This window comes from Mirounga leonina, unplaced genomic scaffold (genome assembly GCF_011800145.1).
Source record: "Mirounga leonina isolate KUSES-001 unplaced genomic scaffold, KU_Mleo_1.0 Mir_454, whole genome shotgun sequence".
NCBI classification, from domain to species: domain Eukaryota; kingdom Metazoa; phylum Chordata; class Mammalia; order Carnivora; family Phocidae; genus Mirounga; species Mirounga leonina.
Window position 1 is genome coordinate 18,165,638 of NW_023270763.1, and position 14,602 is coordinate 18,180,239.

The 14,602-nt window shown below is 50.4% G+C and overlaps 1 protein-coding gene across 4 annotated transcripts in view; it reads right to left on the minus strand.

Moving 5' to 3' along the window:
* Positions 1-14,602, minus strand: part of KATNIP (katanin interacting protein) — a 184,418-nt gene that overhangs the window by 64,567 nt on the left and 105,249 nt on the right. For all 4 annotated transcript variants that reach the window (XM_034989016.1, XM_034989018.1, XM_034989019.1 and 1 more), the window contains 4 exons: positions 4,409-4,581; positions 3,551-3,616; positions 2,128-2,249; positions 672-774 (listed from right to left, as the gene is read on the minus strand). In XM_034989016.1, the coding sequence (XP_034844907.1) occupies positions 672-774; positions 2,128-2,249; positions 3,551-3,616; positions 4,409-4,581 (464 nt within the window). The remainder of the gene's footprint in view (positions 1-671; positions 775-2,127; positions 2,250-3,550; positions 3,617-4,408; positions 4,582-14,602) is intronic.

The following is a 14,602-nucleotide window of genomic DNA, read 5'->3' on the forward strand; positions in this document are numbered from 1 at the left end:
CTGGGAGGACAGAAGTATTTCTAAGGCTCTTCCTGAGCCTGGCCTTTCTGCTTTTCGAGAGAGTCCCACCCATTTACATTGCTGCCAGCAGGATAAGCCTGCTGTGACCTTGCCAGTCCTAGAGGTTATATCAAAAAGAATCTTGGAGGGGCGCCGGGGTGGCTCAGTCGGCTAAGCGTCTGCCTTCAGCTCAGGTCATGATCCCAGGGTCCTGGGATTCAGTTCTGCATCAGGCTCCTTGCTCAGCGGGGAGCCTGCTTCTCCCGCCTGACGCTCCCCCTGCTTGTGCTTTCTCTCTTTCTCTCTGACAAATAAATAGTAACATCTTCAAAAAAAATTCTGGAGCTCAGATATCAAGTGGGACATTAAGTTTGCTCCAATCTGCATTTCGTGATGACCAGCGATGCTGGACGTTTTCCTCTGGGCTCACATGCTATTTATAATGCCTCTTGTGTGAACAGGCTTCTCTCCGCTGCTACCCCTGACCCCACCCCAGGCCTGTCCGGGCGCTGGGCAGGAGAGGGATGGAGACTTGGGCAGAGAACATTCAGTTTACGGCTGTCGACCCTCCCCACCACACAGAGATCGTGGCACCGAGAGGCCCCTCCTCCCTCGGCTTTCAGGCGAGATGCCAGTTGCATCTAGAAATCCCTGTAAGTCAACATTCTCACCTCTGGGTCTGGCATGGGCTCCTTCATTGGTGAAGCAAGCGTGCTGAGCTGGGCAGAGTCGCTTTCAATGGCCTGGAGCACTTTCAGAAGCCTTTGTTGCTGCCTGAAAGGGGATTTTGGTTTAGTGAACGGGCAGGGACAGAGGGTTCACACCAGAGAGCAGGCCCATCAAGGTCACCGCACTGACTTTTCTAGCTCAGAAGAAGTCGCGGTTTGAGAAGAGAGTACCCGCCCCGCATACAGCTCAAAGGCACACACAGGCTGTCCCCCCCTCCTTTATAATGACTGGACAACTAGTGATGAAAGAGGAGCCAAGCAGAGGAAACTGTTTGGGGCAAGATGGCGGCAGACCGGTAAGATGGCTAAGATGGCGAAGAGGGTGGCAGAGTACGGCCTGCAGAGCCTGCAAGCTGAGAATGGCTTTTACCTTTCGAAGGGTTGTTAAAACAAACCAACCAACAAGTAAAGTGAAAAGCCTGAAGTATTCGCTATCCGGCCCTTTGCTAAACACCTCTGCTACTCCTGGCCTAGGGACCTACTCCGCGCCTCCTGTTTCTGGGGTTTGCAAATGCACCCCGTATGTGCTGTTTAAGGCAGAGTACCCTCAAGAGCCCAGAGCACCAAGGATCTTGAGGATGAAGAAAGAAGCATCGGGTGATGTGTGTGCTGCCCGTGAACAGAACCGTATCAGACGTAAGATATCCTCAGGCACCAGGCCTTTCCTGAGTAGAGGAACCCGTGGGTTCTTACTCATGGCCGCCGGGGTACACAGCCCTGGTTTCCAGTCTGGAGTCTGCCGACTCTTAGAGGGATGCCTAGCACTGAAAAAGCGCGCGGTCCCAGGCCAGGGCCACCGCTCAGTGCCCGGCATGCCCTCTCGCCCTGCAGAGACCACGGTGCCCAGCACATGTGTGCCAACACATGCTTGTAACTATTGGCTCCACCTGGTGCATCTTTCTGAAGATCAACTTTGCCTCAAGACTAGAGGGGAGACTGTTTCGAAGAGAAGACCTGACAGTTCCAGTTGCTCCTCCCACACGTTAATGGAACCGAAAGCTGCGTTTGAACAAACTTAGCAGAAAACAGAGGTGGAAAGGACACTGCTTTGGGCCACTCTCCCCCTCTCCACGACCCCCCCCCCCCACCGCCGACAGCAAGTTCACCACTGTCTGCTGCATGGGGTCCTCTGGTGGAAGTCCCTGGGGAGGGGGCGGGGGGATGAAGTCTTACACAGGGTGGATGGAACCGAACCAGCAAAGACACATCGGGTAGAAAGACATCGAGTCAGTTCGGCGCTTTAGGGCCGGAGGGGCAGGGAGGGTACGGGCTAAGGGAGCAGCTTTACGCGGCCTGGGATAACATAGGAGGAGCAAAGAGGAACCTCGGTTAACGAGATCCTCATGGCTGCATTGCTATGGGGTTCTGGTTTTGTGTTGCAAGCCGCCTCGGTAGGTACCTGCTCCCCAAAAGGCCAATTCTGTCAATGGCTTCGCTGACGGCTCGAGCTCCCCCTGCTGCCCCGGACGGCTCCTGCAGGCTGGCCGTGCTGGTTGTGCTGGTGGCCGCGAGGGTAGGAAGCTGTGGAGGATGGAAACGCTTATTAAGCAGGAAGAGGGAACAGCAATGAGAGGGACAGAGAGGCTGATGAGATCCAGGATCCCCAACCATGTCTCTGCAAGGGGACAGATATCTCTGTTTCTTATGATCCAGGAGGTGCCAGCAATCGATCTCTTTGATCAGCTACTGAAAAATCTCTCTCCCCCCTTGGTCACACCCCTGCTCTGTTTGCTACAAAGTAACCAGGCTCCATGGAAGGATTCCAGTGACATCCTTAGGGCCCTTTCATTTTTAATCCTCCTCCTTTGACATTTATCATCTAAACTAGAAATGTGCTCTGCTCTCTATCTGCAAATGGTTTTAGTCATTGGAAGCTCTGCGGGTCTGGGGTCAGGTCATCCAGAAAACGCGCTTATGTGGTGGGCAGTAACGCAGACTGATCAGAAATGTCAGCTGGCGACAGAAAAAACAGAACAAGCAGGTGGGACACATAAAGGAAACCATGACGGTGCTCTGGGGCGCTCTCTCCTCCCCTCCCTGCCTCCTCTCCCTTCCGCACTGTCTGTCCCCTACCCTTTGGTGCCCCCCATCCCCACCACCAGTCAGGCTTCTTTCTGCTCCTGGATCAGGCTGGGCTCGCTCCCACTTCAGAGCACTCCCCTGTCCCTTCTACTTGCTGTTCCGTGTTGCTGGCTGGTTCCCTAAGACACAGGGCTCGGCTCAAATGGGACCCTCCAAGGGGCTTCCTCGGACCACCCTTTTAGAGGGTAGCCACCATCTACAATCTTTTACTGTCATCTCTCTCTGAAATCATCTGCTGTATTTATGGCTTTATTTGCTTGCTGTTTGCAAGCTTCCTGAGGACAGGGGCTAATCTGATCTGATTTAGCCACCTCTGTATTCTGAGCACATGGCCCAGACCTGTGTACAATGTAACAAAGACGTTTCTGGGCATTGTATTCGTTCATGTCTGAATTCGTCGGGGCTGTCTTTGCTGAGAGAGGCCTAACTGACCTAGGTAGGTCATAATTTATTTATTCAGGATCCTAAAATCTGTTTTTGTGCTGCCTTGTCAGGAAACAGAAATGTAACAAGGAATTGGAGTCCCCAGGCCTCGGTGAGTTCTGGCTTCCACTCAGAACCTTGGGCAAGTTATTCCAGCCCGGGTTTCCCCATCCGTGAAATGGGCAGAATGACACCATGCTTGGGGAGCACAGGGAGGGCCTGCTGGGATCACAGCGGGGAAGCCCTCTGGAGGCTCCTGGGTGCCGTTAGGGACAGTGGCTACAGGGCTTTGTTGTTCTGCTCAAGCCTTCACCCACCTCAGGGCTCTGCTCCTTCTCCTTCAGTAGACTGGTCCACGATTTTGCTGCTGGTCCCTCCACGTCCTGGAATGATGAAATCAGATGATCTGAGGTCAGAATAAAGCCATCCACTATATACTCTGCACGGACAGATGAGGGCACAGAGGCGCGGGGACTGTCATGAGATCCCATAGACACAAACGTCAGGGGCAAAGGACCGAGCTCCAAGAAGACAGACAACAGGTACCGCTCGATGAATGCCCCAAAGGGCAGCCTGTGCTAGAGCCTGGGGAGCAGCTGGTGGTGTGGGATGTGTACCCTGAGGCATGTCCACCCTCCAGCTCCCGAAGGGTCTCTTCTTCACCCCGCCACGCACCCTCCTGCTTCTTGTGCAAAGCTGAAGGCGGTGGACACAAACTCAAACACTTGCCAGGCCAGGGAAGCTTCTGGAACAGGTGCAGTGGGGCACGGGCAGGACAACAGGGACCGCTAAGGGCTGCGGAGGCCCGAGGGACTCGTGCTCTGGGGAATGAGGTCTTTCCAGAGCAGCCAGGGCTGTGGTCTACTCCATTCTTTCTCTGACCCACCAGTTTGCAGCCCCTGGTCTAAGGTATCCAGGGCCTGCAGGGAGATCAGCAAGGATTGGAGGCAAACTGGCATCCACATTAGGCTTTCAGAAGTAAACAAAGAAGAAGGGGAAGGAAACAGGGAACTTTGGCAGGTCCGGGAGCAATTGTGCGTCGAGCAGCGGACGTGCAGCTAGTCTAAGTTCGGGGATGCCTACATAATGTCTCTCTTTGCAAGTGCTGCTCAGATAAACCACCGGGTCCCTGAGGAGCCTCCTCTCTGGTCCCTCCCCTCTGCCCCTGAACACACCTGTAGTGGGCCAGCGGGGGGCTCAGCCTTTTTGCTGAGGAGCGCCCTCTGCAGGGCTTCGTTCTCCACCTGGATGGCCCTGAGCACGGCTGAGGCGTCTTCCTCTCGGTCCTCAGCCTCGTGCACGGGTTTTCGGGTGGCTGAGAGGGGTCTCTCTCGGCGGCTTCCGGGTCCTGCGGGTGGGAAACAGGGGGTGCACCTTTAGATTGCGTTTTTGGAGTGTAGCTCAAAATCTATTAGCCCCGAATTGAGGAACATTCTATAAAACAACTGGCCTGTACTCTCCAAAAATGTCAAGGTCATGCCAGACAAAGAAAAAAAAAAAGCCTGGAGAGGGATTCCAAATTAAAGGAGACTGGGCAGACATGGCAACAGAATGCGGGGTCGGTCCTGGCGCTGGATCCTGGGCAGGGGTGGGGGTGGGGACACTGGAGTGCAGGACGTTACTGTGGCAAGTGCAGAAACCCCAATATAGTGTGTGGTGTAGATAATAGTATTGTAGTAATGCTAACTCTCCTGAATTTCCTAAGTGTGCTGTGCTAATGGAAAATGAACGCACCACTCTTAGGAGATACACACTGCAGTGTTCAGGGGTAAAGGGGGAATGATGTCTGCAACTTAATCTCAAATGGTTAAAACACACACACACACACAGTACAAATATAAATCAGTGGGAACAAGGGGCACCTGACTGTCTCAGTCGGTTGAGCATGAGACTCTTGATCTTGGGGTCGTGAGTTCAAGCCCCACACTGGGCCTGGAGCTTACTTAAAAAAAAAAAAAATCACTCACTCACTCAATCAATCAACTGGGACAAAATGTTAACAGCCAGTGAGTGGGGCTGGAGGGTATATGGAGGATCATTTATACTATCCTTGCAACTTTAAATTTGAAATCGTATCTGACTAAAAAGTTGTAAACAATTAACGCTCTAACAAAGTACCTAAGAGGAATAATATATGCTATCATGGAGACAGATGGTTGCTTGGGAATATTTTACTTTATTTTGTTTTGTTTTTCCACAGGTAACAAGAATTGCAAAGACTTTACATCTCAATTTAAGAAAAAAGCATTGCAATGCTGCAGTCGATTCCAGAAGTTCCAAGGAAGGGACAATTGGTTTTATAAAGTATAAAGTAACATGCAAACAGCACCCAGTAAGACTGGCTGAATAAAATAAATTACGGTACACCCACCCAACAGAGGGCTATGCAGCAGAAAAAGAAAAGCATACTAAACTATCTGCAGATAAAACGAAGTGATGACTTGAATTTGCTTCTTAATCATCTGGGCAGTGGGTGGGGATGTAGATGAAACGACATTGGCCATCAATTCACGATTGCCAAGGCCAGGTAATGGACCCATGGGGGTCACTATAACAACCTCTCAATTACTTATGTGTGGATTCTTTCAATATTAGAAAAAAAAAAAAAACAACTCCATTTAAAAATAGAACGGCTCAAAATGTTTCTATTGGAATGCTTAAAGAGGCTTTTACCTATTGACTTTCATCCCCTTGGCAAATATTTCTGGAGTGCCACTGTGCCAGGTTCTGTCCTCGGCACTGGGGACCCAGCGGTGACGAGACAGATCGAGAACCCCACCCTTGTAAAGTAGGACAAACAGCCGGGGGAATAATAAACAAAATAGAGTGTTAGATGTCAGAACATGTTCTGGAAGAACAGAGTGGGGCTGCAGGGTGATGCTATGCTCCAGGCACTGGCGCGGTGAGACCCGTGGGTGCTGTGTTCGCAGAACAGCCAGGTGCTGCGGGCAGCAGGGCACACAGGTTGAGGGGGCTTGAGTATGGGGCGGGGGGAGGGCCGGGTCACTCAGAGCTGTGGAGGTCACCGCGAGGCCGTTACTCTGAGTGAAATGGGGAGCCACTGTAGGCTCTAGAGCAGGGGAGGACTTGACCTGACTTAGGTGCTGAGTCGGGGACCGAATGAAGGGAGGTGGAGGTGAGAGCCGGGAGACTAGGTTTCCAGAAGTTTCTAGCTGCAGACAGAGCCCGTGGGGCGTCCTGACAACGTGGATGTGGCTGGGAGACAGGACGGGTTGAGCTGCGAGGGCTGTGGGTGGTACAGGTTTGGGAGCAGAGAGCAGGGGCTCAAGTTAGGACAGACTGGGTCCAAGATGTGATTCGGGCATCCCAGTGGGGCCATCGAGTCACACGTTCACACTCGAGTCTTGAGTTTGGGAGAAGGTCTGCTCCGGGGATGTGAATTGAGCAGAAGCAACTGGATTGTATCATGTAGCAGTCATGTCAAAGATCGCCACTGAAGCTGGCCTCTAACAAACTGGGAATTCACAGGTGGCCTCTTAGGATCTATACAACAGCATCCTTTGAATACCGAGTACTTAAGTCCATCCATCCACATTGAGTACTGGAGATTCCTTGCAGCACTTGACCCTTCCACTACGCTGTGTTAGAGTGTTGCATCTGAAGGACTGTTCTGGCAGCAACATCCCGAATGGCATTGGGAGGAGAGGAACGGAAACATAGCAGCTCCACCAGGTTGGCTTCCAGTATGGCCGGGCACTGGGCTGATGGGAAACCTTGGGTTTTTTATGGGAAAGCTAAACTAAAATGAGGGGCTATCAGTTTCTCCCAGACACCCAGGGAGTGGCTGTGAATTTGAACGCCCCGGGCCAGGGGCCAGAGCCCAGCTCTGGCCAACACCTGCCATATAAGGCTACACTCTCCGTATTGTCATTTTTTTTTCTAAGAAAAGCTAGAATCTGAAATCTATGTGAAATCCCCTGAATTTTATTTGTTCATGGACATATTCTGGTTTTTAAGAAATCTTACAGAGGTGCCTGGGTGGTTCAGTTGGTTAAGCGACTGCCTTCGGCTCAGGTCATGATCCTGGAGTCCCGGGAGTGAGTCCCGCATCGGACTCCCTGCTCAGCAGGGAGTCTGCTTCTCCCTCTGACCTTACCCCCTCTCATGTTCTCTCTCTCATTCTCTCTCTCTCGCTCTTGCTCTCAAATAAATAAAATCTTTAAAAAAAAAAAAAAAGAAACCTTACAAAGGCTAAGAGAGCCCGAAGGGCTGGCCTCCCCCAAGGTCACGACAAGTCCAAGCCACTCTCCCAGGAGGGTCAAGGGCACCCAAAGGAACCTTGCATGCCTGTGGATGGCTGGCAAGTGGGTTATGTACTGTCTCTTGTCATTGCCCCAGTGCTGGTCCTAGGGACAGAAAGGTAAGGAGCTGCTGGAAAAGTGACCCAGGATTCTGCTCATCCCCAGTCAAGGCCACTTTATAGTCTTCCTTGTTGGCCCTTCTTATCAGGGACTTGGTCTGCTCTGCAACGGGGCAGGGGGAGGGGAGAGGGAATGAGAAGGTAAAACAAATACCCAAACAGAGCAGAAAGGAGGATTGGAAGCAGCTCAGCTTAACAGGCTGATGAGGGCAGGGATCCTTATTGGTGTGGAAATGCGGGTGAGTAAAAGGGATGCAGAGGGCCATAACAGGCTCAGGTCCTGGGAGTGGCTGGGGGGACAGGGACAGGGAGGAGGAGTGAAAAGAAGCTAAAGGACCTGGTCTTGAGCTACACTGAAGCTGGAACAGAAAAATCCACACCCTTGCCCCAAGGGTGGCTGAAGCTGAAATGGGTTCCCAGCAAGGCAAAGGTATTTTTTTTTTTAAAGACTTTATTTATTTATTTATTTGACAGAGAGAGAGAGACACAGCGAGAGAGGGAACACAAGCAGGGGGAGGGGGAGAGGGAGAAGCAAGCCTCCCACAGAGCAGGGAGCCCGACGCGGGGCTCGATTCCAGGACCCCGGGATCATGACCTGAGCTGAAGGAAGATGCTCAACGACTGAGCCACCCAGGCGCCCCAAGGCAAAGGTATTAATGACACAAGCTCTCAACCTTCACTAGGCTGTGGAATGACACGCCCCCTGCCTCACAGACCTCACAGTCATGGGGCAGATAGACGGGGATCAGGCAGGTGCACATTGGATCTACCGGCAGGTGGAGACAAGCACTACAAGAAACAAAGCAGGGTAAAGGCCAGAGACGACGCAGGGAAAGGGACACTCTTTGAGACACTTGGTTAGGGAAGGTGACATCTGAGTGGAGACCTGAAGGCAGTGAGCCCTGTGAATACCCACATGGGGAGGCTGTTCCCGGCCAAGGGAACAGCAGGTGCCAAGGCCCTGAGGTGGGTGGGGCTTGGCAGATGAGGAATGGCAAGGCAGGCTGGAGTGGGCAGGAGGGTGGAGAGGTCTTGGGCTCCATTCTCATGTGTTCTCGAGGCCACGTCGGCCCAACAGGCCTCATGCTACCACCCTGGCACCTGGCATGATGATTTCTGTCCAAGGGATGAACAGAAAATGATTTCCACCCCAAACCTTGTCAGTTTCGGGTTTTGTGAATTTCACGAACACGTTTCTTCCACCAACTGCAGGAAAGCAGAGCTGAAAAATTCAAGGCCCCTTCTGATCCTATAGGTGATTCTATAAATAAGGGACTGAGGTCATGTGTTAAGCTAAACACACGTGCTTACGCTCCGACATGGGAAGGGGCACAAACCCCCGTGTTGATGGAAGGCTCAGGCAGCGCCAGGACCAGCAGAACCCGCAATTCATGAGCTCCTTCTCCATTTTCCACATGGAGCATGTATAGAGTCGATCTAAAAAGAGCTGGGTGGCGAGCCCTGCCTTTTTTACCATCTTTCTGTGGGCAAGTGACCTGCCCTCTGGTGCCCTGGTGGTCTGGGGCTGGGGTGGAACAGGGCACCCGAGACAACCATCTGTCCTTGGTCGCTGCAACTCTAGGGTCACCTCTTCTTTGACAAGGATACTGAGTAAGGCTTTTTCTTTCAGGGGGGTCCAGTTCTGTCTGTAGAAACTCTTCTGCCCCAAGCATCTTTCCCTTGGGAGGGAATGCTCCCCCCGGCAGCATGATCATTGCGAGCTGCCTATGGCCTTTGAGTCATATTATGCTAAGAAGATGCTTTTAAAAATTAAATCACCCTTTCTCCGAGTGAAGGTCAACCCCACAGCTCCACTGCCACAGTCTTCCCCACCCGCAGCTTCCCAGAAACGTCGGCACACAGTACCTGCGTCCTCCTGAACCACATTTCTGCTGACCAGCTTGTGTTTACTGTGCATTTCCTCACGACACATGAGGCAACCACCTTTTAACTCGTTTTGATGCTCTCGTTGCTCACTTGGGCAAGCCCGTTTTGCACCAGCCTGACCACCACATGAGGGTGGATTTATTTTCGTCATACACTTAGAGAATGGCAGATTTATTCGCACAATAAATTTGTGCCACCAGCAAGAACCAAACTGCACATTTTAATTTCTCCCACACTGCTCTTTTCTGGTAGAAAACCATCCCTCTTCCGTTAACTTCACTTGCTCTTTGCCTTGCCAAAACTTGCCTTGGCTCTCTCTCCCAGAGAAACAAAGAGCATATCAACACGGGAGATTTGCCGTGGATACGACACACGTCACAGGAGAAGAGAGGAGAGGAAGATGTGGGGCTGCCGGTCGGCTCACCGGCTAGGTGACTTGTTCCCACCTGCTAGCTGGGACTCGAAAAAGCTCACATTCAGAGTCTCAGCAAAATAACCCCTTACCACACGTGTGCGGCCTCTGAGGTCACCTGGGAATCCACTGAAAGGGTAGATATTACATCTGAGAACAACACGGGTTTATGGGTTTATGGTGAAGATGGTAAGCCAGCGGCCCACAGGCCAAATCCAGCTGCAGATGTGTGTTGTGTGACTTTTACTTTTTTTTCAAATTGCAAATAGCTAGCAAGCTCTTTTTTTTTTTTTTTTTTTTAAAGAGGAAATCCACCTGAAAATTGGAATTCCTGGGGTCTCCTGAAAAATCATACAATCTGGTAACCCCTGACTGGCATTCCCATGTGGCAATCATAGGCTGGAGCTGGGTAGCGGTGCCCCCGTCAGATGGGTTATAAGCCCTCCGGGTTCAGGGGCGCCTGGGTGGCTCAGTCGTTAAGCGTCTGCCTTCGGCTCAGGTCATGATCCCAGGGTCCTGGGATCGAGTCCCACATCGGGCTCCCTGCTCAGCAGGAAGCCTGCTTCTCGCTCTCCCACTCCCCCTGCTTGTGTTCCTGCTCTCGCTATCTCTCTCTCTGTCAAATAAATAAATAAAATCTTTAAAAAAAAAAAAATAATAAGCCCTCCGGGTTCCAGAGCGCACCCCCACTCGCTGTGGTCGGGTGCCCATCAGCCTGGAAGCTGTGCACTAATTTGTGCGGCAAAAGGCCCAGGGAAACAGCTGCCTTAGCCCTGTTTTGTCCTGAGATGCCCACACTCACCTCTAACATCCAACCGGCAGGTGGGCAGGTAGGGGGCTGCGCCCGGGACAATGGTCTACCCGAGTACTGCAGACATCAATGCATTTCACCACAGTGCAGCCTCCTCAGGCCGCACGCTCCCCGTGGTGTAAGAGACCATGACAAGTGTCCGCTCTTTCCTCCCCTCCCACCTCGAGGTGTGCTGTTTCTGCACCGTGATGCAAGGGGTGGAGTCTGTCTCTCTGACTGGGCTTGGCCTGGTGCCTTTCTTTGGCCAACAGGTCATCGGATGAGCATGACCAAGCAGAGTCTTTAAAAAGCACTTACACATTGGGGTGTGTCCTCTCTTGCTACCCCGAGACCACCACGTGCTGGCTAGTGAGACCACGTGGAACAGAGATGGTCATCCCAGCCGATGTCTGAGGGCCAAGTGGCCTGCCAGTCATGTGAGTGACTGGCCATCTGAGACCACCCCGGCCAGCTCATGGTGGAGCCACCCAGCCCACCTGCCGACTCCTGAGCGCAAGTAAAAGGGTTGCTGTTTCAAGCCACTGCATTTTGGGGCAGCTTGTTAGGCAGCTGTAAATAGCTGATACACACGGCTCATCAAGGCCTGTGTTTTCTCGTCTCGAGAGCTTCTCTGGGTCTCTTGGTGGGCAGGTGCTGTCTGAACTCTAATACTCATCTTTTTGCTGCTGGCTCTTCAGCCCAGGAATGCATATGATTTTCAAGGAAGACAATCAGGGCTCCCCACGGCACCCTGACTAAATGTCTCCACTCTTCCCTTTTGCATAGGACGGTCCTTTGATCCTGTCTCTGGAGAATCTGTAGCAACATGTCCAGCCTGCTTAATTTATGAGCTGAATAACAGTTGCTTCTGACTTTGCTGTAGCAGCGTCCACCTGCACAGCACCCATGTTTTCCTTCAGGGCACTGGCCCTTCCCCACTCTTCTCAGGCTACAGAGTTTGGACAGATCTGACCCCACTCCTGGCCCAGCCTGGGGCAAGGAGAGAACTGCCTCTCCCTGACCACGGAGATTAGAGATCTGTTCAGGCGAGAGCTGTTTCTTGGGCTCTGCTGGAATTATTAGGAAAGGAGCAGTCCCTTTCCCTAGGGTTGCTAAGCCAATAAGAGAGCCTAGAGCCCCTGGGGGCCATCTGTGGCCATGCCTGAGGCTAGAGATGTGGTTCTCAACGTGTGGTCCCTGGGCCAGCAACATTGGCATCATTGGAACTTGTTAGGTGATTAAAATACTTAGGCTCCGTTCTAGATGCACTGAATTAGGAACTGGGGCTGTGGCCAAAAATCTGTGTTTTCATTTGCTTTGCAAACAATTCTGATGCACATTCCAAGTTTGAGACCTGCTGGACTAGAGAAGACTAGAGCTAAGTGATGAAGAAACTGGTGATATCATCTGGGCACCTAGATCCCACCATGCCTGAGACCAAATCTATAGCCCTGGACTTCCCGGGTCTGGGAGCAATATGTTTTCCTTTGTTGCTTCAGCCAGTTTGGACTTCTGTCACTTGCTATTAATAACGAACACTGATTAACTATGTTATAAGACTCTGGACTTTGGCAGAATGGTCTTTCTGCACTGAATGGGAAGTGGTAAACTTGCTAATTTAAAGTAGACTCAAATAAGTCAAGAATGTGTGTTGCAATCTTGGGTAGTGACTGAAAGAATAATAAAAGGATGTATAGCTAACAAGCTAATAGAAAGGGAAAAGAGGAACAATGGAAAGTAATCAGTTCAAAAGAGGGCAACAAAGGAGAGAAAGAGGAACATAAAACAGGCAGAACCAATAAAAAGCAAACAATACAATAGTAGATTTAAACTCAAGTATATCAGCAATCACATTAAATGTAAATGGACTAAATGTGCCCATTAAAACACGTAGATTGTTAGAGGATAAAAATAAAATCCAATTACATGCTGCTTACGAGAGACAAACCTCAACGTAACGAAGGAGAAAGTTTGAAAGCAAAAGGACAAAGGAAGACACACCATGTAAACAGTGACCAGAAAAAAAAAGCTGGTGGGCTTTAGGGCAAAGGGAGCATCACTAGATTGAATAGGAGACAATGTGGTGATAAAAGGTTCCATTCACCGGGAAGATATAAAGAGGCTCATTTGCGCATGCCTCTCAAAACACAGCCCCCTACAAATATAAAGCATGTAAGCAGTCCAGATTTTGCCTGGAAAGGGTGAGCTGATTTGATTCCACTGTCTTCTCGGGAAGTGTCAGGTTCCTCATGTCTCTGGGGGTGTGAACATCCAGTGCCCTTAGCATAATGCCAATGTCTAAAAACACATTTTCATTGCAGCCCAGACCCAAAATGAAGCCACCTGCTTCATCTGGTGCTTGGCCAAGAAGCTGGGATTGTTCCTGCCCTGGAGAGACGATGCTCTGGGGCTTACTAAAGATGATAGGTCCAGGGTGCCTGGGTGGCTCAGATGGTTAAGCGTCTGCCTTCGGCTCAGGTCATGATCTCAGGGTCCTGGGATCGAGTCCCGCATCGGGTTCCCTGCTCAGTGCAGAGCCTGCTTCTCCCTCTCCCTCTGCCACTCCCTCTGCTTGTGCTCTTCTGTCTATCTCTCTGTCAAATAAATAAATAAAAGCTTTAAAAAAAAAAAATAAAGATGATAGGTCTGTATGGGGTGGTCTATGCAGAGCTGTATCTACACATATATGCTGCCCTTCATCATCAGTTTGAGGGATTTCCAAAGGTTTCTTTGGCCACTGCCTGTACTTTTTCTGACCTTTAGAACCTAATCCCTGTGTGAAAAGTGGCTCCACCATAGTCCCAGTACGAGGGTGGTGACGATGCCATGGTTTCCAACTTTCTTCAAATTTAGCTTATGTAGGGGCCAAGAATATTTGAGAGCAATACAAAATGTTCAAAATGAAGATTCCAGGACCTCAGACAGTGTCCTCTTGAGGGGAGCTGATGGGACAAATTGCTCTAAGAACCAAGAACTAGGGATAGCTGGCAATCTGATTTTTATCAGAGGGACCCAGTGACATGCATTTTTTTTATATGAATGCATGTTCCCCCCTGCCAGGGTGGCCAGGAAGCTCAGAGTCACTACTGAACTCCCCCATGTACCCGTTTGTTCACCCCCTGGCTTCCTCCTATTTTTCGTCCTCTAGTCTTCTCTTCACTCTCATTCCTCATGTATTTGTCAGTCTCATACCACATGCTGCATGTAATCTGTTAGAACATGCCGGAACTTTCTGGAGAATGGCCGATTATAAATTAACTAAGCTCTACTTTACAAAATGTTGTCCACGCAGGTATGTGTTATGGGTTGAATTGTGACCCATAAAAGAAGCTGAAGTCCTAACCCCTAGGCTCTGTCAGTGTGCACTTATTTAGAAATAGGGTATTTGCAGATGATGAGGTTAAGATGAGGTCATTAGGGTGGGCCTTCATCTCATGACATCTAATAGGGTGTCCTTATACAAAGGGGAAATTTGGACACACAGACAGATGTGCAGACAGAAGAGCACCATGTGAAGGTTGGAGTCAGTTGCTACAAGTCAAGGAACTACCAGAAGCTGGGAGAGAAGCCTGGTACAAATACTTCTCTACAGCCTTCAGAAGGAACATGACACCTTGGTCTTAGACTTCTAGCTTCCAGAACTGTGAGGCAATAAATTTCTGTTGTTTGACCCAATCAGATTGTGGTACTTTGTTATAGCAGCCTTAGGAAACTAATACAGTATTCAAAACAATTTTAGTTGATACACGGCTTAACTTTTAAAATATTAACAGTTATATATTTACACCGCATTAGAAAAAATATTGCAAGTGACTCAACTCTGATTTTTAGGCATGTTTTTGATTAGGACCGGGCTGATGTGGATAGGTAATAAGCAAATAGCATTTTAGTTGGCACAT